This window comes from Cyprinodon tularosa, unplaced genomic scaffold (assembly GCF_016077235.1).
Source record: "Cyprinodon tularosa strain WSP-4 unplaced genomic scaffold, ASM1607723v1 ctg49, whole genome shotgun sequence".
NCBI classification, from domain to species: Eukaryota; Metazoa; Chordata; class Actinopteri; order Cyprinodontiformes; family Cyprinodontidae; genus Cyprinodon; species Cyprinodon tularosa.
In genome coordinates, this window is record NW_024039218.1 from 770,684 (window position 1) to 797,388 (window position 26,705).

A 26,705-nucleotide genomic window follows, 5' to 3' on the forward strand; every position below is an offset into this window, starting at 1 on the left:
TCTTGCAGTCTCAGACTGTAACATTGGAGGATTTTTAGATAAAATCTGCCAGTAACCCTCAGTTACTGATGATGTTTTGTAGATGAACCGTTTAGCTTTTGTAACTTAGGTCTGTTGATTCCATGATTGATCTTATAGGTCATGGAGGAGGCTGGGGTTACTCGGCTCACTCTGTGGAGGCCATCCGTTTCTGCGCTGATGCTGACATCCTGCTGGGGGGACTGGGGCTGTTCGGCGGACGAGGGGAATACACAGCCAAGATCAAGGTGAGGATTCCTGAAAAATGCTCTATTACTTTTGATTAAATCTGGTTTTAGATGTATCGAAACTGAGTGATATACCGTCGGAGCTCATTTTGCACAAGTAGAAATGTTGTTATTGGATTTAATATAACTCTTACTTTTAGAAAAAGAATAAACTGAGATGAAATTTGCAGCTTTTTGAGTTGGGACCTGACGGAGGCGACCATGAGACGGATGGTGATCTGCTCGCTGAGACTGATGTTCTGGCTTATGACTGTGCAGCCAGGTACAGATGTTTCCCTTTATGTCCTTTATGGTGTTTTTTCTGTAAAGACATGATGCCCTCTACTTTCTTGCTTGCCTTTGATGGATGATGATTTTGTTTTTTTTTTTTTAGGGAGAAGTATGCCATGATGTTTGATGAGCCAGTGCTGCTGCAGCTCGGCTGGTGGTACGTGGCATGGGCCAGAGTTTCGGGTCCCAGCAGCGACTGCGGTTCCCACGGACAGGCAACCATCACTACTGATGACGGGTGAGAAATTACATGCAATCAAGTCAACAAAACTGTCTATCTTTTTTGATTAAGTTTGTGAAATTTAGTGTTAAATACCATTTTAAATATTTTCTTGTTTCTTTTTTAGTGTGGTCTTTCAGTTCAAAAGCTCCAAAAAATCCAACAATGGTACTGATGTTAACGCGGGCCAGATTCCTCAGCTTCTTTACAGGCAAGTAAATGTCTCTACAATCTGTGGGAAGTTAATTAAACAAGCATTTTTATAGCCTTTAGATTTATCCACATGTGGTCATATTTTAACCGTAGAAAGTAGGATAAAAAAATCTGACAAGTGTGGTGTGCATTAAGGGACAGAAAGCTTTTCTCAGAGCGTACAGTCCACCCCAGGGGAAATCTTTTGCAACTTTTTTTCCCCAGTACTGGTCTATACTTAGCTCCTTCCATGTTTCCATTTATTGTGACATTGCAATCTCTCCCTGAAGAAAAAAGTAATATGTATATAATGGCCGAAACCACATCTAATCACGCCTCTTGGGCAAATGACGTGCTGAGGACAATAGACAGGCCCCGCTTGGACTATATATGTGTCTGTCATTAACGCCATTGCTCAGTTCAATAGCCGCTTTTCCCGGAACCCAGCTGAGGAGCGGGACAGACATGCGTTGTACTTTGTTCCTCCCCTTCAGGGAACAGTAGTTATATACATAACATTACATTCCCTCTCCATGTCTTGTTCCACGAAGATGTCAGCTGTGACACAAAGTCTTGGAATGTGGTTGGGTGTTTTTTTTAATCATGGCCATCTCCGCTGGGAGATAAAGCCCGCAAATCAGAAGGAGGTGAAGAGGGCCACTTCACGTACAGCTGCACGCCGGTATAGAGAGAAAAAGGATTTATTTTCCTGGTTCACAGGCGCAGCAGCCTCATCCGACGAAGACCCTTCCTTGTCCTTTGGCAGATCTCGGATTTCTATGCGGCATCTTCATTGTCAGCTAACCCATATACTCTATCTGGTCTGCCCAGCTTGGAGCGGGGACATCAACTGAAATGTTGTCTTGTCAGAAGCAGATTAAGTTGGGTTTCCCAGCTCGGTGAACAGTGGGTCTTGCCGTGAAAAAGGAATCTCTCCCCGCACTTTCTCAAAGGAACTTAATTGGTTTCTCCAGGGTAGAGCGACGAAACTGGCGACAGAACACACATGCTTTGGGCTCCTCCAACGCTCTCCGAGCAGGAACAATCCCTAGACACAAGGGACAGGCTTAATGCCAGTCCTCGTTGTCAATTGAGATGCCGCAGCCTTGAGGACAGAGGCAATGGAAGAGTTCTGTTTTGTGTAGGGCTGGGTGTTGTTCAAAAATTTTCAGTACCGGTACCGATACCTTCACTTCGATACCGGTTCCTGAACGATACATTTTTCGTTACCAGTTTTATAATATCAATTCGAAGAAAAAGAAAATTACTCAACATAAAAAAGTACAAATCTTGAGTTTTATTTTAAGCTCAGATTTTTCCATTTACATTTTTCCTCTTACATAAAAAAAAATAATCAGTGTCTAATATTCACTGTAACATTGTGAGGACCTTTTTACTTAGCAGTTTTCCTTTAGAAAAATTAAGTAGCTCCGCCCAACGCGCATCAGAGCCACTTTTGCACCGCGCAGCAAGAGCAGCAAAGCTTCTTCAGCTGCGCATCAGAAGCTGGTACAAGCAGCAAAAAAGGAAGCAGCAGACATGATTTTGCTTCTCCTGCTGCGTCCAGTTTGAAATTGCAGCATTATTACATTATTACTCCGCTCTGGCTTTGCACTGCCCACGGGCTGCTGAGAGGAGGATGGTCGCGCTGGTTGCGGTCCGCTCTTCTTGCAGTCAAACACCGAGCAACTTTCTGCTCTTAAATTGTTTACGTGCGCGATGTATTGCATTGCACACTATTAGCATCAGTCTTAATAAAGTGAAGCCGCACTTTTGACCTGGGGGGCATTTTAAAGGAGTTCCGCGACGCTCACAACCAGTTCACAACAGATACACATCAACCCTGGCTGTAGGCGGGACCACCTGTGTATTTTTCCTGGATGACGCAATCACGTTAAGTGTTACAGCCAATCACCGAAACTTGGTACCGAAAGACGAGGCATGTTTCGATACTCGGTAGAACCGAAGCATTTCGGTCGGTACCATAAAAGAACCGAAGTTCGGTACCCAGCCCTACTTTTGTGTTTGTTCTCTTTGTGCTCTTCCTGAACCACAAAGTGAGATGGGTATACTTGCCTTGTGGGCAAGCTTACGTACTGGCAGGCAGCAATGGCTAACTCCAACAAAAGCTGTTAAATTAAGTTTAAGTAGCCTCACAAAACAGAGCTAGTCAACAGCAGCTAGCTAGCCCGAATCCAACAGGTGTTCTTAGTGAGGTGAAGAGTGTATGAACTGAGTAATGGTGCTAATGATGGACACATGTAGTCCAAGCAGTGCTCGTCTTGTCGCCATCACGTCATTTGCCTAGAAGACATGATTAGAGGTTTCTTCAGCTGGAATACACAGGGATGGGTTGTCCTCATACTCATGTTGTTCTGAGTGACCGATCATCCGCAAAGCCTGATGTTGCCACCACCATTTATCACACAACAACATCATAGTGATGTGAATCATTACTTATCTGACACTCACTGCGTTCTGCACTTAGGCCAACATATACAATTCAGGTTCCATTTTTTTCAAGGCTCTATATTATCCTTTAGAATTGTTAGATGAATAATTTTGCTGTTAATTGTTAGGCTTCCCTCCAATGATGGCAACGCCTCTAAAGGAAAACAGCAGACCAGTGAACCAGTCCATATCCTCAAACGCTCATTTGCTCGTACGGTCTCTGTGGTGAGTGTTCCTCTTTGTCTTTAGGCTTTTTGGGGATGTTTTCATGACTCTTTTTGACTGTAACTTTGCTTGTAGGAATGTTTTGAGTCTCTTTTGAGTGTTCTTCACTGGAGCTGGACCACATTGGTGTTGGGAGTTGAGGAGCTTCGTGGGCTGAAGGGTTTCCAATACACAGCCACACTTCTGGACCTGGAGAGGCTCCGCTTCGTTGGCACCTGCTGCCTCCGCCTGCTCAGGGTCTACATCTGTGAGATATTCCCCATTGCAGGTAGGAACACCTCGGCAGAATATGAAAGTGGATTCAAGTATTACACAGGTCTGGATATAGACAATAAAGTATAGAAATATATTTATTCATTTTATTATTCCTAATTTAAATGGATAGAGTTTGTAGAGTTGTAGATTTGCAGCATTTATAAGCAACAGAGACATCAAAAGTGTGATGCGACATGTAGTGTTCCTATATTCAGGTTTTGTTAAAGAAAAAAAGATATATGTATACAGAATGTTTATTACATGAATAATAATGCTCTTTTCCTGTTTGATTTGCAGCCAACACCAAAGCTGTGGTGGAGGAGTCAAGCAAGCTGGCCGAATGTGTGGGAAAGACACGCAGCCTGCTGAAGAAGATTCTGTCAGAAGGCATGGACAACTGCCTGACTAAGCTGGACAATGACCCTCAGGGCTACCTGTCTCAGCCTCTTACCTTGCTGGAAGCTGTGCTGCAGGAGTGCCACAACACATTCACTGCTTGCTTTCACTCCTTCTACCCAACTCCAGCCCTGCAGTGGGCTTGTCTTTGTGATCTGCTCAACTGTTTAGACCAGGTAGGGGGAATGAATTGTAACTAGGTGCAGCTAAAATGTCTGTCACCCAAAAAGAAAGAAAATTATGTATTATTTTCTATTTGGTCATTCAGGACATCGCTGAGGCAAATTTTCGCACATCCAGCAGCCGTCTGTTAGCAGCTGTTATGTCGGCTCTTTGCAACACTTCAGTCAAGCTGACGTCCATCTTGCCTATCGCATACGATGGAGAAGTGCTGCTGCGTTCACTGGTGAAACAAGTCAGCACTGAGAATGACTCTGCCCTCGCTCATCGGTTCCCTCTGCTGGTGGCCCATATGGAGAAACTGAGTCATGTAGGTTTTCACCAGTCTGTTGCACCAACAGTTATCACATTTTTCACTCCTGCTGACTCATTACATTTTTCGATGAGCTTAAAGCAGATTTTAATCTAAAATATCAGCGTTTCTACACGGTCTGCAAAAGGATGAAATCTGTGTTGATCACTTTTTTGGATTTTCGATAAATAAAAATTAGATAAGCAACTATTGAACACTGTTAAACCATTTAAGTAGATCTTATTTTTTTTGTTGCCGTTACTGTAAATTTTTAGGGCTGAAAATACCTTTTATTTTGTTAATTTATTAATTCCTTTTCTATTTTACGAATTAATTGATTGAATCTTAAAACAAAACTAGCTTAATAGGACATTTTTAATTTACAGAATTTGATCTCAGTGAAGCAAAACTACAGCAGCTGAGTTCTGATTGAAGCATTTTTACTGAGAATGAAGGGTTTTAATCTCAAATACAAAATATTTAGATATTTTTTGTGTACATTTTTGCCTTAGGTATTGCTCTGAGTTGTTTTTTTCTTTCAACAGATGGGATGTTTTATAGTCTGTATATTCCAGTTAATAATTCTTCTATTACTAAATCACTAACAAATACAATCTATTGCTTGAATCCTATATTGTACTTTATTCAAAGTCCAGATTTTCATTTTGATTAGAGAAATTGCAGCTTAAGGTTTATTTTTTTTTTTTACTTTTTTTGTGTTTTAACTTATTTATGGGGGGGGGGGTAAATATTTGCATGCTCAAATCCAAAATATCTTTTGGCCTTTCCAAGCCTAAATATAATATAGGATCAGGTGCTCAACTTGACCCTTTGGCTCTCCAACTTTTTCACTTAATTCATGTTCTTTTAAGACTTAAGTTATTGTCTGACCAAAGTCTCTGAGGTTCTCTAATGGATGTAATTTGGGGATTCATGTTTTAGACGGAGGAGAACCTGATGGGTATGACCAGCTTCCGGGAAGTTCTGGAGAAGATGCTGGTGATCGTGGTGCTGCCGGTGAGGAAGACTTTAAGGAAGGAAGTCGAGCTGTTCTCCCCTCACTTGGTCTCCAATACCTGCGGGCTGCTGGCCTCCATCGTGTCTGAACTCACTGCTTCAGCCATGGGCTCAGAGGTAGCTTCTCAGTCCCTTCATTTAGAGCTGCAAAACAACATGAACAACAGGATTGCAACATCATTTACTACCTCTTTACTCTTTAGGAGCATAAAGACAATGTCATTCCTTCTGCTTTAAGTGTTGTTTAATATGCTCTATTTACTTATTTAATTATCTAAATCTTCCATTGGAGGTGGATTAAAATAATTTAAAATGAGACTCAGACTTTCATCCCTGAGTTTGTAACCCATCCTTTACTATTTTATTTCATTTAGCTGTCAGTAAAGTAGCTTTAGGAGAAGCTGGTGGGTCGCTTCTCCTTGTTTATGAAAAGAGCAACAAACTGCAGGGCAGTGGGGGGGCACTCTGTTTTCCTTCATCGTATGCTGAGTCACTGGGTAGGAGATGCTAGACGTTTCCTCCCTATTATTATCATCAAAGGCTGCAGTTAGGACTCCTGTTGCCATGGCAATGTCACTTGACAGCAGCCCCCCCACACAGCGCTGTTTTCCTCCTTAGTCTGTTGTCAGGGAAACAGCATTTTCCTCCCTGGTGTTCCTGATGAGGTCTCAGCAGTTGTGTCTGGCCCATCAGGAGAGGAAAAAAAAGCAACTTATTTTTTTCATGAAAATTGTTGAGAGAAAAAAAGATTCACAGCTTTCTTTAAATCTGTCACAGGTCAGAGATTGGTTGTTTTTTTTATGCTTGTTATTGTTTTGCTGTGACCTTCTTAAACTAGTTTTAGCCCAATCTGAAATTTATGTAAAAGGTGTAATTAAGAGCAATCAGATAATTCCTTCTTATCCTTTCTATCAGTAACTATAGTTCATTATTTATGTTACCTTCATGGCAGATTTCACTCCTGTGCTAGATTCTAAAATGACTGAGTTGATATTTTAAACTCTTTTAGCACCTTTTATTAGCCAGCTATCTCTTAATTCACTGGATTGCTGACTGGCCGTGCACGGTGCTTTGAAGTCACCAGCCGCCATATTGGTACTCCCTGGTTAGACCGGTCGCAATGTAAACAAGGCCAATCATTGTCTATAGCATCGAACAATGATGATGTTTTCATTTTCAGGGAGAATTAAGTCTTTTAAAACAAAGATGAAGTTATCATTTTGACAGAGACTTGCTGTTTCATAACATCTGTAGATTACTTTAGTTCATGGTAAAACTAGGCACATCACATTGCATATTCAGTATGAAGTCCATGAAGTCTATAAATCATGTAATATAGCATATACAAATCCGTCACAACAAAATCAGTGTGTTAGTGGAGCATAAAGTTACGTTAATCAGAAATCTAGAATATCACACATGCACACACACTATCTGATGTGCCAGAGGTGCTAAATTGATGATGTAAATGTAATATACATGTATTGATGACATTGTTATGGTAATTACATTAGAGATTTTTGAGTTATATCAGCAATCCAGTGCATAGAGATCGGTGGTGTTAGCCATTAGCACTGTTAGCACTAGTAGCTAACCAATGATAACCAAGTTAGAACAACACCAGCGGTTTTCAGATTTTTTTTTTTTTGCTGCTGCATTGCTCATAAGCATCAAAATTACACAACTCAAGGGTACAATTCAAAATATTCAGAACAATAAAGATGAAAAAAAAATGTTGGTTTTGTTGGAGATTTTTTGTAAATTTTTTTTTTTTTTTATGTACATTTATTATATTTATTGCATATTTAATAACCAGTCATTGAAGACAAATGAAGCAAAATAGAGAAATATATGTCATATAATCTAAATAAAATACTAGGTAAAAAGACCTTAACAATATCAGATATCGAACCTTTTTTTTAATTTTTTTTTTATGCTGATATATTTGGATTGCTGTCTCACTCTATGCTTGCTTTGTTAGGTCGATGGGCTAAACTCGCTGCACTCAGTGAAAGCCTCTCCAAACCGCTTCACCAAAACTAGCCAAGGGCGCAGCTGGAACACGGGCAACGGCTCCCCAGACGCCATCTGTCTGACAGTGGACAAGCCAAGTGTTGTGCTGGTAGGGGTCTGCGTCTACGGCGGAGGGGGCATCCATGAGTATGAGCTGGAGGTGCTGGCTGATGATGTAAGAGCTCATAAATCTTCTCTGCTTAGATTAGTTTTTCATTACTCACTTTTGTGCTGTTGCTTGGCTAGTTCTCAAAATGATTTTTTTAGCTTTGGTTGACGTGTCCTTCAGGCTCAGACGGAACATCCAGGCGACTCAGCGCATTCTCACAGGTGGACATCTTTAGAGCTGGTGAAGGGCACCTACAGCACTGACGACTCTCCCAGTGATATTGCAGAGATTCGTCTGGACAAGGCGGTGCCACTAAAGGTATTTGATCTTTCTAAAATCAAAATTTAGGGTTTTTTGTCAATAGGCAAATATTTTTGCAGCAGTTGATTTCTAATGATATATATTTTTTTTCTGTTGCAGGAAGGTGTGAAATATGCTGTTCGGTTACGAAACTACGGCAGCAGGACAGCCAATGGGGACGGAGGTATGACAACAGTGCGGTGCTCAGACGGCGTTTCCTTCACCTTCAGCACTTGCAGCTTGAGCAGCAATGGAACCAATCAGACCAGGGGTCAAATCCCACAGATTCTCTACTACAGGTAAACACAGATCTGTTTGATGTCATTTATAGCCCCTCTGAAAAGATTTAACCCCTAGTTTTCTCTTACTTTAGGAGTGAGTACGATGGGGACCTCCAGTCTCAGCTGCTTAGCAAAGCCAATGAGGAGGACAAGAACTGCAGCAGAGCTCTGTCTGTGGTTAGTGCTGTAGTCAGAGCTGCAAAGGACCTCCTGCACAGGGCATTTGCAGTTGATGGTAAATAAAGCAATAGTCTAAACAAAACAAATTTTAGGAGAAACTATTGTACTGAAGGTTTGTACTTAGTTGTTTGATCTTTCTGCTCCCAGCTGATGACATTCCAGAGCTGTTAAGCTTCTCCAGCCTCTTCTCTATGCTGCTGCCACTGATTCTGGCCTACATTGGACCTGTTGCTGCATCTGTGCCAAAGGTAGAACCTCCAGCTTCCTTTTTACTGTGCAGTGCTGACGCTTTTTTATCGTGAGGTTTAATGACTTATGTTCTCCTTGCAGGCTGCTGTTGAGGTCTTTGGATTAGTTCAAGAACTGCTGCCTGCTGTTTCTGCCCTCAACCAAAAATACGCGCCTCCATCCTTTAACCCCAACCAGTCTACTGACAGCACCACTGGCCACCAGCCTGACCTAGGCCTTTCAGCTTGCACCACTTCCAACCACTACTCTGTAATTGAGAGTGATCACCCTTATAAACAAGCTGGGGTCACACAATACAGGGTACTGCACTTGTAGCTATGATACATATAATCATCTCAGAAAGGGAGCAACGTTTAAATGGTTTCTCTCTGTACCATCTGCTGTCAGGTATCCTTTCCGGACTGCGTTCGGTGGACCACCATCGAGTTCGATCCTCAGTGTGGGACAGCCCAGCCAGAGGACGTCCTTCGGCTGCTCATCCCCAGCCGCACGCTCCATTTATCTAACCTGGGTGGAAAACCTTTGATCCACGACACCATCAACACATGGACCAAACTCAGGAAGTTCTCAGGCTCCTCTGGTTGGCCCACCACAGTGCTGGTTCTTCCAGGTGCGACATTAATGCCTGAGAAAACCGATCCTTTATTCCTGGTTGATTATCAATACATTTCCTACAGTCTGGAAAAGTTTGGAATTTGACCAATATTTTTTAGGTGTGGATAAAGAAAATAAGAGCGTGTTTCCAGACCTTATTTAGACACTTTGTTGCCTAAATATTCTCTTTCCCATCCCTGTTGACCCTTTATTGCTTTCTTCCTCATCTTTAGTTTATTATATAATTTCTTTCCTTCTTACTTCTGTTCTTGTCATTCCTCCTATATACGCTCTCAATTTCATAATTTCCTTTCTCTCTTCAGTGTGGCCTTTAATCTATCCTCCTTTAGGTTGTTCTAGACTTCATGTGATCATTCCTTCCTTGTGTCCTCAATTATTATTTTTTATTTGTGTCTTTCCTTAAATTCTCTCTCTCATGCAGATCACTCCTCCTAGTTGTTATTTTTTGAATCAATTCATCTCCTCTTCTTTCAGGGAATGAAGTCCTGTTTTCCCTGGAAACAGCCTCAGATTATGTAAAAGATGAGAAGGCTTGTTTCTATGGCTTTAAGTGTGTGGCTATTGGATATGAATTCAATCCTGGTCCTGATGAGGTAAGGACACTTTCCAAAGTTTCACTGATGAAGTTTGAAGGAACAGTTTCATTTGTTGTTACATCAGAATGCCCCATAGCTGAACAGAGAGCTTAAAGCTACAGTAGCAGAAAATAAATTGAACATAGCAGCATTTGAGGTTTTTTCATGCGTCACCTAAATTTTTACAAAACGAAAGTCAAAAACTGCCCTGTTGACAATCCTGTCTTTAAAACCCTTTGATCTGCACTTGATTTCATTTATTTTTTAGATAAATGTTCTCCTATGCGGCTGGTCTTTAACATGATCAACCAGAATATGTCATTTTTTTAATAAACTGCTGGTTTCCTTTTTGCACTACAGACTGGTCCTCTCCATGTCTGGATGCTGGTTTGCTGTTTTGTATTTTTGCTGTGATACCTCCTTCTGAAAGTGAAGCTTCGATTAATAAGTTGTTTTCTGGACTTTCAGGGTATAATCCAGTTAGAAAAAGAGTTGGCGTTCCTGGGGAGCGTGTGTGCTGCAGCTTTAATGAAGAAAGATTTGGCTCTTCCTATTGGTATGCAAAACGGAGCACAGGGGAGTTTTTTCCCCTGTACTGAGAAATCTTCAGGTTTAAAAAAAAAATAATTTATCAATTCATGTTTGACATATTTAAGGTAATGAGTTGGAGGAAGATCTTGAGATTCTTGAAGAAGCCTCTCTTCAGGTATGTTCCCTGGAAACTAAACCTGAGCTAAATACACTTGTTAAATTAAGTAAAAATTCCTTCACCACTCATATTTTTGTACCTAGGTGTGTAAAGCCCACTCAGGGATTCTGGGGAAAGGTCTGGCCCTCTCTCACTCTCCCACAATACTGGAAGCCCTTGAGGGAAACCTACCCCTCCACATCCAAACAAACGAGCACTCGTTTTTAGAGGACTTTATCACATGTGTGCCAACCTCGAGTGGAGGCCGACTTGCCAGGTGTGTAGTGCCACTTTGATGTTGACAACTCAAACCCAAGTCGATTTCTCTTAAATTGCTATTCAACAAAACTAGATGATGTTTCTCTGAGATTAAAAAAAGTACCGTATTTTCACGACCATAAGGCACACCGTACTAAAAGGCGCAGTCTCAGTTATGTGTCCCATTTCTGTGTTTAACACACACATAAGGCGCACTGGACTATAGGGCGCGTTTTTTATATACAGGTACATGTCCTCTACTACGTTTAAATACCTCTGCTGCGTATTTAAAAATAGAGCAGGAGCAAAACTGAGTATGATTGTGCTTTATTCATGTATTTATTACAAAGTATTAATCAAACCTGGGAGCTGGCCGTGAGACAGACACATCGCAGATGACACAGCGCTGTGATGACTCCCAAATTAACTTAAAATCCAGAAACCTGCCGACGGAATATGTTCGCTTTTATTACCGTTATCCTGGTGCCTGCAGTTTAGATTATTTAGATGAAAAACACCTTCCAGGGCCAGAGGCTGCTGTTGAAGGGATTCCTACTGTCGGCGCACCGCTGGTATGTCGAGGTCTGAGCGCCTCCGACAGAAATAGTATAGGCAGGATTCTAATCTGGATGAACCGACTGCAATGATTAAGTTTTCAGGTGGACTTTCTCACTTAAAAACATATTAAAACTACTTTATTCCCACTGATCACAGCAAATATAGCTGCCAGATTTATATTATTTAGATGAAAAACACCTGCCAGCTGCCGCGGTGAACCCGGAGGAGACCCGGCCCAGAGGCTGCTGTTGAATTAAGTTTTCAGGTAGAAAAATAGAGCGGGAGCAAAACTGCTTCTGCTGCGTCCGGTTCACACCGATGTCGAGCGGTTGAATAACAGCAAGCACAGCATTCATTTGTTTCACCATGTTTTTCACATCAGCTGTGAGATGGGCACGCATGGAGTCACAGATTAACAGCAATGTGATGAGTGGAAAACAAAACACCTGGTCTCTTTACATTCACCTCCCTCAGCCACTCTTTCATCATCTCCTCAATGAGGTGGTCTCAAAAGTCCGCAGTAACAACACACATAGGGCGCACCGCACCAAAGGGCGCGCCGCACATTTTGTGGGGAAAAAAAGACGTTTATATGCGCCTTATAGTCGTGAAAATACAGTACTAGATTGAGATTAGATAGGTCATAGAACACGTGTCAAATATATCCGTTTTATGCAGCAGCTGTGACATACATACAGAGAAAAAGAAAAACTGACCTTTTTATTATCTCCTTATCAACTGAATCAAAATGATTTTGTTTGAAATTTGAAATTATTTGTATGGGATGACTAATAAGTTAACAATCTGTGCAGGTGGCTGCAGCCTGACTCTTATGCGGATCCTCAGAAAACTTCTCTGATCCTGAACAAAGATGATATCCGGTGTGGTTGGCCAGCTACTGTGGTGGTGCAGACTAAAGACCAGTATGGGGATGTGGTGCATGTTCCCAACATGAAGGTTCCTCCTTTATACTTGTTATTATTTTAGTGTCTTGTTAACTTGGAAAGTTGTTTTCATTTGTACAGCTGTACTCACCGTCAGAGCCATCTGCTCCTTCTGTAGGTGGAGGTAAAGGCTGTTCCAGTTTCCCAGAAGAAGTCGGTTCAGACGGATAATATGAAAAAACTGCAGAGGCTTCCTGGAAGCTCGTCGCCTTCGTCTTCTGGCCCTGACCTCACGTTTGGAGGCCTGCAGATGCCTAAACTGGAAGCCACCTATGAGCCTGTGATAGTGAAAGAAGCTCGATACATTGCCATCACCATGATGAAGGTCTGCATGACTCACCCAATACATTTGAGATATATATATATATATATATATATATATATATATATATATAATTGTTATCTAGATCAGCTGTTATACATTAGTTTCAAAATGTAATTCCCAAAGTGAGACAATGTCGCTTAGATAATAATAATAATAATAATACATTTTATTTAAAAAGGCGCCTTTCTGGACACTCAAGGTCACCGTACAAAAACATAAAAAGTGTCAGAAAAAATAAAAATAATAATTATAAAGACATTTAAAAACATTTTAAAAATACAGAGGCTGTGACAGTGAAATTGATATTTTTAAAGAGAGTAAGCAATCTTGAACAGATGGGTTTTGAGTTGCATTTTAAAATGGAGAATTGAGTCCGTATTTCGAAGTTGGGGTGGTAGAGAGTTCCAGAGGCGGGGGGCAGAGCGGCTGAATGCTCTGCTCCCCATGGTGGTGAGACGGGCGGAGGGGACAGACAGGTGCAAAGCAGATAAGGATCTAAGAGCACGGGAGGGGGTGGGAACATGCAGGAGGTCTGACAGATATGGGGGGGGCAAGGTGGTGAAGTGCCTTGAAAGTCATCATGATAATTTTATATTGAATGCGGAACTGTATGGGGAGCCAGTGGAGCTGTCGGAGGACCGGAATGATGTGGTGGATAGAGGGAGTTCTTGTTATGATGCGAGCAGCTGAGTTCTGGACCAGTTGTAGTTTGTGGAGTGATTTCTGAGGAAGTCCAAAGAGGAGGGAGTTGCAGTAATCTAGTCGGGAGGTGACAAGGCTGTGCACAAGTATGGCAGTAATGTGTGGGGTAAGGGAGGGACGGAGGCGGTTGATGTTTCTTAAGTGGAAGTAGGCAGACCGGGTAATGTTATTTATATGGGATTGGAAAGATAGTGTGCTATCGAGGATGACACCCAGACTCTTAACCTGGGGGGAGGGGGAGACGGAGGAGCTATCAATAGTGACTTGGAAACTGTCGGTTTTGGAAAGAGTTGATTTGGTGCCAATGAGGAGAACCTCGGTTTTACTACTGTTTAATTGAAGGAAGATGTACAAAGCCTCATAGGGCTGGGCGTTTATTGTATCCCTCTATTGTTATTGTGATCATTTTGTGGTCATGATAATAATTTGGATTTATAGTCTAAATAATAAATTAGAATTTGTGATGATTTAAACTAAAATAATGTTGAATGGTGCATTTTATTTTTAATATTTTCAGTTTTCATTGTTTTTCTCCATTGCTGCATTGGCAAGTTCAAAAAATATGATTAAATGCAGTTACTAAGGGATATTTAATAATATAAATGACACTTATTTTATGTAATTGATGTCCCAATGAGGCCTATTTTAATTATTTTTAATATTTTTGTCTATGAGTGATTGTTGGGCTATGATTACTATGACATTCAAAGCTCTAAAATGACCTGAGATTGACTTTAAAGAATTAATGAGGTGTTTTTTTTATATTCCATTTTATCTTTATCACAATACTATACCAAAATACCATTATAAGATTTTAAGGCCATATCGCCCAGCCCTACTTCTTATGCATGGTGCATCTTTCTTTCATGTTTAAACCAAAGTGCAACTGATCCCCAATCACCGATTTTCTTTTTTTTTTTTTTTTTGTTCACACCCACAGATGCAGAAGTCAGCCAATTCTGATTTCTGTTTTGTGTCACTGAAAAAAAAGATATAGTGATTTATTGATAAAAATCAATAACTAGAAAAAGCTGTTTCGGAGAAACATCAAAGTGGGAATGCTTTTGCTGAATGAAAAAAGCTGAAATTACCTGAAGAACATATGAAAATGTGATAGGAAGTCATCAGAAACTTCAAACTGCAGAAAACAATCGAATCATCTGAAGATTTTGTAGGGTAGAATCATTTGGCAGTAAAATGGCAGAAACAAACTCATCTTAAAAGCTGCACAGCCAAACCATACATGATATCAAAAAATTTCTTGAATGTGGGCACTAGAAGGGTCTTAATATAATGTCTCCCAAGTTTCTAGAAAAATGTATAAAGAAATTTTGAAGGGGGGTTTACCTACTTTACAGAAACATGTCAGGCGTGTTATGAATTAGCAGCAAACAGAAAAGCTTAATTCCTGTCCAGAAACAGAGCAGAATGAAGCCAAAGTTCACAACATAGGCTGAAAAGTCAGAAAAGAAATTACAAAGAAAAACTTGAATCTTATCTGGTTGAAGAAAAAATTTGTAGCTTAAGGATGGGAAGTAAAATGTTGAGGACGATGGTATTGAATAAGTATTAACATTTTAAAATCATATGTGGAAATGTCAAGACTTGGCAAAACAATTGGAAAATTATTTAAAATGTGTCGTTGATCAGCATAAAGAAAACAGTGTCATCCTTAGAGGATTGAAAATCTACAAACCTATGTGCAAGACTGACCATGAGAAGCAGAGGAAGGACAGAGAGAGAAGCTTATAGAAAGAGAGCTAATACCATTTAAGGAGCTGAATTTATAAAAAAAAATTGAACCTGCATGTTACGAGCCGCTGTGGTAATGAAAGCACCGTTGGCAGGCTTAGGCTGCATGTTACAAGGTTAGCAGATGCTTTATTACAGTATAAATCTTAGAACCTGATTAAGAAATATGCACTGAGGTGTGTGGTCCACAGGCCTTGGTAGTGTAATTTGAAGAAATTGGTTGACTTTGGGTCATAGCTACAAGCCATATGGCACAATGAATGAGTGTGCGTAAGGAAGAGGCTTTTATTTTGTAGGTTCCCTTTAGTCTTATTTTGAAAGTCTATCATGGATGTGTGTCAAGGGAAGGGTCATGCCCAGCAGTGATATAGAATCCATTTCCAAATATGAAATCACTGGTTTTCCATGTTATTGGGTGAATAGATGCTATATTAGAGCGTAAATGGGAAACTTTTATTGTGAAATTTGCTCTGGGATATGTTTTGAAAAGGTCCCTAGAGTCTAATAGAAACAAGCTGCTAGAGTTTGGGTCATAATGCTGAGCCATTTGCATCAATTAATAGGCGAGTATAATATAGAGGCTTTTATTTTGTAGGGTCACTGGAGTCTTATTTTGAAAGTCTAGCAGGGTTGTGTGTTGAGAAAAGGGTCAGACCCAGCAGTGATACTTGATGACTTTCCAATTGTTAAATTACTCTTTTCCCTTGTTATTAGGGCAGTAGATAAAAGTGGCAATGGGAGGCTTTTATTTTGAAATTTTCCTTGGGGTGTGTTTTGAAAATCCCCTAGAGTCTCATTTTTAAAAAAGTGGTGGAGTTTGGGTCATAATGTTGAGCCATATGCTGGGAAAAAAATAGGAGTTTAATTTAGGGGCTTTTATTTTGAAGGGTCCCCGGAGTCTTATTTTGAAAGTCTATCAGGGTTGCGTGTGAAGGGAAGGGTCATGACCAGTGGTCATATTGTATCCACTTCCTAATGTTAAATCAGTGTTGTCTCCCTCCATTAGATTAAAATGTGCTGTTTAAAGTGGTGGAGGTAAAATCTCTTTGAAGCACGGTTACCTTGACGACGTTAACAAGCCTGTCAGTGACAGAGAGACATGCAATTCACTTTCGTTCCTTTCCTCTCAGGCTTTTTTGAATGGGAATAGCAGCTCCGAACAAACGAGTGCTGAAGACAAACCGTAAATGGTATCCAAAAAATTCTTTCAGTCTAAGCGACAGCTATCCTTTGTCTCCAATTGGGGTAACTTTCATGGATGTAGCTCATTCACAGCCTTAATGGGAAGGAGAAATATAAAGGTTTATAAATCCTGCTGGTCTCATTAAATAACATGCAGCTCAATGGTAGAGCAGAAGTCTCAAAAGCAAAACTTTCCCTCCGAACAAACGAGCAGTGAGCCAAAACCGTAAAAGGTATTCAAAAATTTTTTTCACTGTTAGCGTCAGCAATCTTTGGACTACAACTGGTGTAACTTTCATATTTCTACAATATTTGGTCTAGGCGTGGTGACGATGTAAAAAAGTGTATAATTGTCAAAATCTTGATTTTGGGGTTCGGACAGATTTGTTACCCCGGAACAAACCTTGTTTCTAGCTAAACGATAAAAGATATCGACACACTTCCTTCAATGTGAGTGCTAGGAAGGTCTGAGGAACAACTTCCACAAGGCTCATGTTGCTACGTCAAATGGTTCCCGAATGGGAGCGATACGAAAAAGTCTGTTTTTTTGAATTTTCAGTTCGGATTTTCAGAGAGCTCTCATTGGCTTTCTATTGGGGAAGTGTGGACTTCTTCGTGGTCTGGGCCAAACTGTCGGAAAACCGTAAATGCCACACAAATGAGGGTTACATTTCCTGAATCCTGACAAAAATCCCTACGTTTTGATATAAAATTTATCTAGATAGAGTAAAAAATGAGCAAGTGAGTTGAAGCTGTTCGGCATGAGTGAAATGTTTGAAAACGCTAGTGGCACACTAGCAGCTGAACATTCCGTCCATAGACTTCCATTATAAATCTGAAAATCTTTAAATTTTCTTTTAAAGTTTGAAGCTTCACTGAAGCAAAACTGTAAAAGTTAGCAAAAAGCTGAGATAAATAGTAATAGCAGAAAGATACGGAAACATTTTAAAAGTTGAATGGTGTTTCTAGCTGAAAGTATGCTGAAGTAGTTAAAGGTCAAAGATGATGAAGGTTTAGCTGAATTTTGCTGAAATCTAAGAATTCTACATGCATTTCAGTGGGTAAAAAAAAATGCAGAAAAAGCTGAATATCGCGAAAACTACAAGAAATATCTTTACCAAAAGACATAGCAGAATTCTCCTGAACAAGCTGAACGTTTTGATACCAAAATTGTTGAAATCAGTTGAAAACTGCGGGACTAGTTAGAGTCAGAAAAATTAAAAGTGAAAAACAATAAGTGGGAATGCATAAGCATTCCCACTTGATAAAGAGTTTAGAACATGACTTATTAATGAGACAGATTTTAGTTAATTGTTTTCTTTTTTTTTTGTTTAAAATTGTTTAAAAACTTTGCCATGTTGTATTTTTCAACTAGATCTATTTAAAATATATATTTTGCTTAATGCTTTGAGGTAAGAAAATATGATGAGAGACTCATACACGTTTTCTCAGTCCACTTCAGATGCTGATTGTTTCCTCGCTGATATGTCATTGATTTTTGGGGGGGGCAGATACTTGGCTTTACTTTGTCTTCTTTAAGGGTACCATCATTTTGTTTAGGTTTGTTTTATGACTATTTATTTATTTAAATCATTCTGTTGAAGCATGTTTGAGAATCAAAGTCTGACTTTCCTTTGTTCATGTTCATAGAATTTAATTTATTACTTTTGATTATTTTGGGTTTTTCTCTTTTACCAACAATTTTGTCCGCATGTGTTTCCTTTAGAGACTACTGACTAGTATTTATACGCGTTGTTGCAACCTTTAAACTTACATTCTACATTCCTTTTAGGCTTATGAAAACTACTCCTTTGAAGAGTTGCGCTTTGCTTCCCCCACCCCAAAGAGGTAAGCGGAAGCCTGCAGCTCTCTGAACACATTTTCCACCGGGACGGTCCTCTAACAGACTCCTCTCATAACAGGCCCAGTGAAAATATGCTCATCCGTGCTAACACCGATGGGACCTACAGCGCTAACTGGACTCCTGGAGCAGTCGGCCTCTATACGATCCACGTCACCATCGATGGCATTGAAATAGGTATTCCCCCATCACTACCACCACGTGGTGTAACTCTCTGATAACACTGTGCCTGACTTCTAAACTTTCTCTCTTGAAGATGCTGGGTTGGAGGTGGAAGTCAAAGACCCTCCAAAGGGAATGATACCACCTGGCACCCAGATGGTGAAACAGAAGGCTGAACCTCAACCAAGCAAGGTGCATTTTATTTTCTCCACATCTTAAATAAACACTAGTGGTTGGATGCGATAAAAATTTTTTTATTACAGAGTCTTTTAATTACTAGAGTTTTAATCAAAAAACATATATCGACAGAATTAACCACCTTTTCCAATTCAAAAACTCCTTTCTCCCCAATTAATTGATAAATAATTATATGAGCACAACAACACATATATTTATTGTTTTTAATCCAACTATTTAGGTTATCGAACCATCAGAGTGGTTCAAAAAAAAAATCTGCTTGTGTGTGTGTGTGTATGTATGTATAGCAACAAGGCATACCATAGTGCCTGTAAGCAGAAGGTAGTTTCATTTCTAACACTAAATTATGACAGTCAGCTCTGCATAAAGCATTGTCTTCAGGAGCTTAACAATACTGAACATTTGGTGCAATTAACCCACTTGCAACTAAGGCTACTTTTTCTGGTTAAGCAATATTTTTGCTCCTCCCTAACTGCCAGCACTGTTCGGATATATAACTCTTTATGGTTTCCACGGACGCGCTTCTAGCTCAGATCTTCATACCGAGGTTTTTGGGTCAAGCTGTGGTTTTTCAGCTTGAATATCTGCACTGGACTATTGGGTTTGTTCAATTTTAAAGGCTGCATCCTCCAAGAATCTGGTCTATCTGGACTGGATCCTTCTAGGTCCGTGAAAATAAGGAGACCGGAAGAGTTTGACTGTGAATTCAAACAGGTCCAGCCTGCCGTGGCTCTGTCGCCTATCAACCATGACAGTTGACATACAAAGCCAGAAAAGAATGAAAAACAAAGTTCTCACTGCCATTCTGGGTGTTATTAACATTTTCAAGAAGGTTCAACAGCTGCATCGTATCAGATTTATAGTCCCCACACTGCAGATATATTAGAATTTTCCTAAATATCAGCCGAACCCATTTACACAGGAACAGATAAAAAAATTTCAATAAACCAAACATTACCTGCTATGTATTTGACTCGATAAACATTTAAAACAACTATTCACATACTTGTATTATATAAAGCTGAACTTCCAATATTTACTACTGTTAGCGCCACATACCTTTTTTCCTCTGAGCACGGAGCAGCTAACTTATTTGTCCTCCCAATGAATCACTGGATATCCAAGGCTATATAGAATACACCGTACCTGTCTTTCAAAATGGGCAAAAAGAAGGATGCATTTGTCGGCCACAGAGATTCGAACAGATCTCGGCCCCGCGCTATGACGTAATCGGCCTACAAATCTGGCCTTCGGAAGACGCAGCCCATGAATTCAAATTCAGCCAAAGCCTGTGATGCTGCTTGTGCGTCATATTTATGGGTGCTGAAGAAACAGAGTACAAAGGCTCCCAATTGGGACAAAAATGCATTTAATTGCGTAATTTTTTTTATTTCTTAAAATGTTTTAAAATAAATAATCCAAATTAACATTAAAGTACCCACCATAAAATAAACACAAAATAATCCAAACGCAATGTGATCATCCGTTGATTTAACATTTGCCCATTTGATAGAATTTGAAATTTTTTGTTCTCCTTATATGAAGAAATGTTTGCTCTAAGGGAAAACATATTTTATAGCAATACTATGAGGTAAATACTGCCTATGCATACACACAACATGCATAGAGAGACATCCAACTCTGTGCAGAAACCTGATAACTCCTTGGTGCAACTTAGCTATTGACATATTTTGGACTTCAATAATGAGTTAAAATGTCTAAAGGAACTATAAATAAAACATGTGCATGTGTGAAGAACAGCAACATAGGATGTTCCTCATAAACAAATTCATAATTTCTCTGCCTCAGAAGACCTTTAAGATATTTATATTTCAGGATCAAATGTAGACCAACATGAGTTCAAAAGTATAAAATCCCCATTTATGTCCCTCAGGTTAAAGAAGAACCCACTAACACCATGTTTTGTTTTAAAACTTTGAAACTGACGTAATGTTTTCTAGTTTCTTCTAGAGTAGCGATCAGTTATAGAAAGCATTTTTAATTATAAATACCTAAAGAAATAATTGATCATCTGCTATTTTTGCAGTTTGATTTCATCATCATTTTGTGAAACATATTCAACTTTTTTAAAATACATAATGGGGAAACAAGCAACAATTTGTGCTGTTTGGTTTTGTTACACTATAAAAAGAAGGACAAGCCTAAAAGAAGCACAAACTTGTCCTTCTGAAATCAACTTTCTACTATTCTATAATTTTCTGCTGCGATGATTCATAGAAGGTGGCTCAAGCTCTGTATGGGGAATCGTCTTGTCGGCTCCCACCATCAGCGCCTCCCCTGTCATTTCTGTCCTTCTGATGCACCTCTTGTTGTTAATTTCTTTCTGTTCTTTGCTTCCGCTGATCACAATCTCCATCTCCCTTCTTACTCTGTCAGGTCCGCAAATTTGTGTCCAAGGACAGCGCAGGCCTGCGTGTCCGTAGTCACCCCTCCTTGCAGAGTGAACAGATAGGCATAGTGCACGTCAATGGCACCATCACTTTTATTGACGAGGTAACCCAAATTATTATAGATACATACGCTGGACTCTGATCCAAGGTTCTCTCTTTTTTTTTTTTTCCAGAAAATCAGAATAGTAAATGAGACGGATAATGTCAATTATAAAAGCTTTTTGTCATTTTTTTTTTATATCGAACAGTCATTTCTCTGTTATAACTACTGCCTTGTAACTTTTTGATTCTCTCCCTTTAAGTTGCTTCATTTCATCTTGCAAGACACTCTGAGGCTTCATGAAAGTCTGATTCATTGCATCTCGGATAAATTAATTAACTTTCTCCATCATCTAGAGCAAGTTTCTGCAGATTTCTCTCATTTACTTCTTATCGTGACATAAAGAACCTTTCCTGCTGCCTCAGAGATGTCAGACGTTTGTAATCTTGGTGATTTTCCCCTCCCTCTTCTGTTTCTTTTAGTAACAAGCCGGCGTGTCTTTGCTCTGCTCTGTTGCTTGTTTTCCCCCTTAGATCCACAATGATGATGGAATATGGCTCAGACTCAATGATGAGACAGTAAAGAAGTATGTTCCCAACATGAATGGTTACACAGAAGCCTGGTGCCTCTCTTTTAATCAGCACCTGGGCAGGAATCTACTGGTCCCAGCTGACGTAAGTAGAAGACGGCCTGTTGAGTAGCTTCACCAGTTCTCATAGCGATGGGCTTGTTAAACTGAGAAAGAGCCCATTAATGTTCAATAGTAATGATACGCTTAGCCAGCATTCACGTCCCAGTGGCATGGTAAATGAAGAGTAAAAAATTGAGCTGTTGGAGCATTTCTGTGCATGATAGTGTCCTTTAACATTACTTAAACCTCTTGAACATTGTGCCACGTTACAACCACAAACTTCAATGCATTTCATGGGATTTTATATTATAGAAAAAACATCTGGTAGTGCAAAAATTTTCAATCTAAAGAAAATGAGAGAAGGAAAAAAGGCTCAGCCTCCCCTTGTCAGTACTGTGCAGAAACAGCTGTCACTCCGGTTACAGTCACCAGTCTTGAACGTCGCTGCCAGCTTTGCAGATTTAAAATCTTTGCACAGCAGACGTCTGTGTTTTATCGTAGTCTTTTTTTAAATGAACGATTAAACTGCTCTCAGTAAGATATTTAAAGCATGAGATATTCTTTTCCACACCTTCATCTCTGACCTGTCTGCTGTGTGTTCATTGAGCTTTATAATGATGCTTTTCTCCCTAAATGTCCTCTAATAAACCTCTCTTTTTTCACGGAACAACCGGATTGCAACGTTAATGAAATACATGACTTCTAAAGATGAGTTTGGGCTGGATTTACTTCATATTTTTCCACATCTTTATGTTGGTAACTTGCATAGAGTCCCAAAAAATATACATTGATCTTTGTGGTTGTAAGGAAATCTGAAAAAGTTCAACAGGAGTGAATACTTCCATAAGGAACAATTTGAAGTATGACACTTTCACTGACACGCTGTAAAGGAAGGGTTGGTGATCAGTGTGCATGTCTTGACTCATGTCTCATTGTGTTTAGCTGAGCACCTTAACTGATCACATGATTTGTGCTATCCACCGTTTTATGCGTCGTTGTAAAATCCCAATGCAGCGACTGACTGAGCAGGAAAAAATAAAGGAACGGCTAGATTGGGTTTTGCAGGTTTATCCTGTGACGAAGGGTGTTTGTTTAGTTAGGGCATCAGACTTATAACTGACTATATATAACTAGTTTGTAAGAATGGAATTTAAGGATGACATGTTATTTACAATTGAAAAAAATAAAGCCAAAGGTTGGCGTTTTTGTTTCGTCATGAACCAATCATCTCCTCTGCATTGGGAAGCGTTGGTAGCCAGGAGGCTTTACTATGAGATCTCTGTCTGAACAGCATGGCACGCTGCATCATCTGAGTGGGGAATTTTTTTGGAAGGCTCCAGTGTATCCATGTTTTTATTGCCTTTTTGTTTGGGTACAAAAAGTAAAACCCAAAGTTTGTGGTGTGAACTTCTATTCGATTACTTTTGTAAGCACTTTGGTCCCTGTTTTTTTTTTTTTTTTTTTGGCTCATCCACATCTTCCAAACTATTTGACATCAGTCCAAATCTAACATCTGGTCTTCGCCACTTCAAATAAACTTGGAGTGATCGAACCAGAAGGGTCAGGTCCTATTTTTTTTTTATTTTGAATTTTTTTCTTCCAAAAAAATCTGTGTACCCCCCCTTCTCCCTGCTCTGTCTTCCTTCCCGAGTCGTTTTCTGTATTTTGACTCTCTCATAATTTGCTTAGAATGTTTTTAACGCAAGCCAAGGAGTCAGGTATATCGCCTTTTTGTCATGGACCCCCTTAACTATTTTCCCACCACAGGTGAGTTGAATGAATCGGAGATGAATAGCTTGACGTCTGTCTGTCATTCGCCTTGTGAGTCAGACGTCAAATATATCTGCATGGTTGTCTGAACACTGATAGTTCGATCTTTTAGCAAAATTCTGTACTTCTAGACGACCACATTGTTCGTGGAAAGTTAGCGGATTTCCTTTAAGGGCATTGGTGATTGCATGGGTTCCAGGTACTGATGTTCAGTCTGTTGCATGAGATCTTGTGATTGAAATACATAGTGTCCATGTTTGTCATAGCATGGTATACAAACTTCATATGGATAGTTGTTCTAAAGGGGGCGCTTTGTTTGATTGTTCATCAGAATTACTATAGTTTATCTGAATTATTTGAGGTATCTGCCTTTTCTTCTAAAAAATAAATATACAAAAACACAAAAATAAGAATGAAGCTATTCTGTTTATAGAAAAAGGGACAAAAAAACATACATTTTTTGTTAGGAAGTTGATGGTTTATTTAATTAAGGTCTTTAAGCCAAACTTTGCTTAAATCTTTGATTCTGTTTTCTTTTTTTTTTGTGGTGCAAAGGTATTAAATTTTATTTCCCTTTTGTTACAATACAACCACTAAATTCAATGTATTTTAATTGATTCTGATATAAAGTAGAGTATAATTGTTTGGTGCAAGGAAAAATAGTTTTCCGCTCCTTTTGCTGCTCCAAATGCCATTTTGACTCTCTTCTCTACTCTTTCTTTTTTTATAAAATCAAAATAGGTGAATCTCTGAGATATTGGACGGTGAATGTCCATAAAAATAATTTTATAAGTCTGAACATTTAGTTGAGTGTTGTAGCACTTAGTATTTCTTTGATATAAAGCAGTGGTTTCTATGTCAGTCCACAAATAGTGGGGGGTCATCTATGTTTTAGATGTTTCCCTGAGTCCATGTAAATGCTGGTAAAATAGCCACTCAATTGCATGATGCTGCCACCACTGTGGTTCACCAAATTATTGACTTTGCTACAGCAGTTGCTTTCGACCATGTTTTTGGACTGTTGGTTGCTGTGCCATATAGTGTGGGTTAAACTCCACTGTGTGACATGTTTATAACCTAACTATGCTTTAAATTTCTCCACCTTACTGTCCCCAATGTTTCTAGATTGTTTAGTCGCTCTCAGTGTCTGTCCACTGATATTCTTTGACTACAAGATATTTGGATGCAGTTCAGAGGTCTTCGAGTTGCCTTTTTTTGCCACTTAAGTCATGTTTTTGTGTTTTATTGGCAAACTTAAATTACATTGAGGTTTGTGGTTGTAACTCGACAAATGTAAAACCTCCAGTATGAATAGTTTATAGTTGAGCCAATCTTTACATGGCTGTTTGTTGCTGTGTTTTAATTGATGCTTTTACGTCTTGCAGGAGGTCAGGGGCCAATCGGAGGAGAACGTTAAGGAGGTGAGCAGCTGCCCTTCCCACGAGGCTCCCATTCGGGTGCAGAACAGGGCTGGGCAGGGCGGCGGCCCGGGGCTTTATAAGGTAGTGAAGACCGGCCCCTCTGGTCACAACATCAGAAGCTGTCCAAACCTTAGGGGTATCCCTATTGGAATGTTAGTACTTGGCAACAAAGTCAAGGCCATAGGCGAGGTACGCACTCACCCCAAAATAATACAATGTGTTTTTGTTGCTGCAGCTCAATAACTTAGTGTGTTTAGATCCCTATTCAGCCATACAGTAATACTTTACTTTCAAAGCTGTGCTTCTAAGCATGGGGTTTGCTCTCTGCCTCTGCACTTTCTGAGGTCCTATCAACTCCTGTGGCTGCAGTACTTAACACCTGACTAATTTCAGCTTATATGTACATTTATAATTGTCTGAGGGTGTCAATTTCAGTTGCCTTTAAACATTTTGGTAAAAACCTGATTACCATATCGGGAGCCTTTTTGTACCTTGACTTGACTTTTCTTGCTCTTGTTATTGCTTTGTAAGTTTGCTTTAAACACCTCGGTTTCCTTCGATCCGTCCATCTGGAGCCGCCTATCTTTTTGCTGGTGACCTGTCCTTGGCTGTTGTGGCGTGTCATGCTGTTCAGTAGATTTCTGAGACTGCAGTTGAATGCCCTTGTGTGGATCTGGGAGATGCTTCCTTTATAAACTAATACTTCCATCTGTGTATGTTTTTCCACATCAATAATATTGCAGGGCGTTGAGAAAACACGGCTTCATGCATTTACCTTTTCAATAACACACCTCTTTCTTAGAGTAAGTTGTTTTCTAATTAATTTGACCACAGTTGTCGTCCAGCGGTATCTGCATATGAAATCATTTTACTGTAATCTTCTGCTATGAATGCTCCTCCTCTGAGATGGCCTTAAAATTTTGCACGTCATTGATCCTTTACCGGAGAGATATTGTCGTGGTTTGGTATGTGCTGTAATAACCTGGATGTGGAGTGTTTGAATACTAAAATGGATCAGAGTGTCTTTAGAGGATGTGTGAGAGTGTGAATAAAAAGCTTTGTTTGTGTATCAGGTTGTAAACTCAGAGGGAACCTGGGTGCAGCTGGATAAGAACAGTGTAGTGGAGTTCTGTGAGAGCGATGAGGGGGAGGCTTGGTCGTTGGCCAGAGACCGTGGAGGGAACCAGTACCTGCGTCATGATGATGGTAAGTTTGACTTGAACTCAGTGTTTTAGTTGGAATGTAAAGGTTGTATTAGTGCCCTTGGCCCTTAGCCAGCATATGCCCGACGTCTCAGAATCTTCTTAAACGCTGGCATAGGTTATGCATTTTCCAATTTTGTGCGTATACATAGAGTTTTTATAACAAGTCCAGAACTTATGTGTAATGACAGCCTAACTTGTGCGTACCGCACAACAGGGTAATGCCCACGAAATGATGCATAAGCCAGTTTCCTGAGGGGGCAGCGATGCGCCCGAAGGTTCCCAGTCTGCATAAAAAGATGTATTTGATTGCGGTATTAACCTAGCTGCTGTTTACCGCCCACCCCCCACAAAAAAAAGAAGAAATAAAAAGATAAAAAACTAAAAAGGTTTACATTCGCAGCAGATTCAGCGTCATGTCTGCTAGGAAGTTTGTTGGGCGTGAGCATGACCACAGGGAGGATCCATCACTCGCCTTCTCGCTCACCCTATGATGGGGAAGAAGTCTGGAGAG

General features: G+C 39.9%; 1 protein-coding gene across 2 annotated transcripts in view; it reads left to right on the top strand.

Annotated features, from left to right (window-relative positions):
- The window catches only part of mycbp2 (MYC binding protein 2), a 100,848-nt gene that overhangs the window by 38,533 nt on the left and 35,610 nt on the right, over positions 1-26,705 (top strand). Inside the window, exons 25-53 of one of the 2 annotated variants that reach the window (XM_038302367.1) lie at positions 139-266; positions 437-528; positions 640-774; positions 884-967; positions 3,528-3,624; positions 3,700-3,892; positions 4,177-4,451; positions 4,544-4,765; positions 5,690-5,881; positions 7,746-7,952; positions 8,067-8,204; positions 8,307-8,485; positions 8,560-8,702; positions 8,795-8,895; positions 8,978-9,196; positions 9,284-9,506; positions 9,986-10,104; positions 10,555-10,642; positions 10,743-10,792; positions 10,879-11,051; positions 12,403-12,547; positions 12,653-12,859; positions 18,288-18,343; positions 18,418-18,533; positions 18,613-18,710; positions 21,114-21,230; positions 21,701-21,841; positions 24,954-25,178; positions 26,063-26,195. In XM_038302367.1, the coding sequence (XP_038158295.1) occupies positions 139-266; positions 437-528; positions 640-774; positions 884-967; positions 3,528-3,624; positions 3,700-3,892; positions 4,177-4,451; positions 4,544-4,765; positions 5,690-5,881; positions 7,746-7,952; positions 8,067-8,204; positions 8,307-8,485; positions 8,560-8,702; positions 8,795-8,895; positions 8,978-9,196; positions 9,284-9,506; positions 9,986-10,104; positions 10,555-10,642; positions 10,743-10,792; positions 10,879-11,051; positions 12,403-12,547; positions 12,653-12,859; positions 18,288-18,343; positions 18,418-18,533; positions 18,613-18,710; positions 21,114-21,230; positions 21,701-21,841; positions 24,954-25,178; positions 26,063-26,195 (4,296 nt within the window). The remainder of the gene's footprint in view (positions 1-138; positions 267-436; positions 529-639; positions 775-883; positions 968-3,527; positions 3,625-3,699; positions 3,893-4,176; positions 4,452-4,543; positions 4,766-5,689; positions 5,882-7,745; positions 7,953-8,066; positions 8,205-8,306; positions 8,486-8,559; positions 8,703-8,794; positions 8,896-8,977; positions 9,197-9,283; positions 9,507-9,985; positions 10,105-10,554; positions 10,643-10,742; positions 10,793-10,878; positions 11,052-12,402; positions 12,548-12,652; positions 12,860-18,287; positions 18,344-18,417; positions 18,534-18,612; positions 18,711-21,113; positions 21,231-21,700; positions 21,842-24,953; positions 25,179-26,062; positions 26,196-26,705) is intronic. The other variant, XM_038302366.1, reaches the window with a different exon arrangement.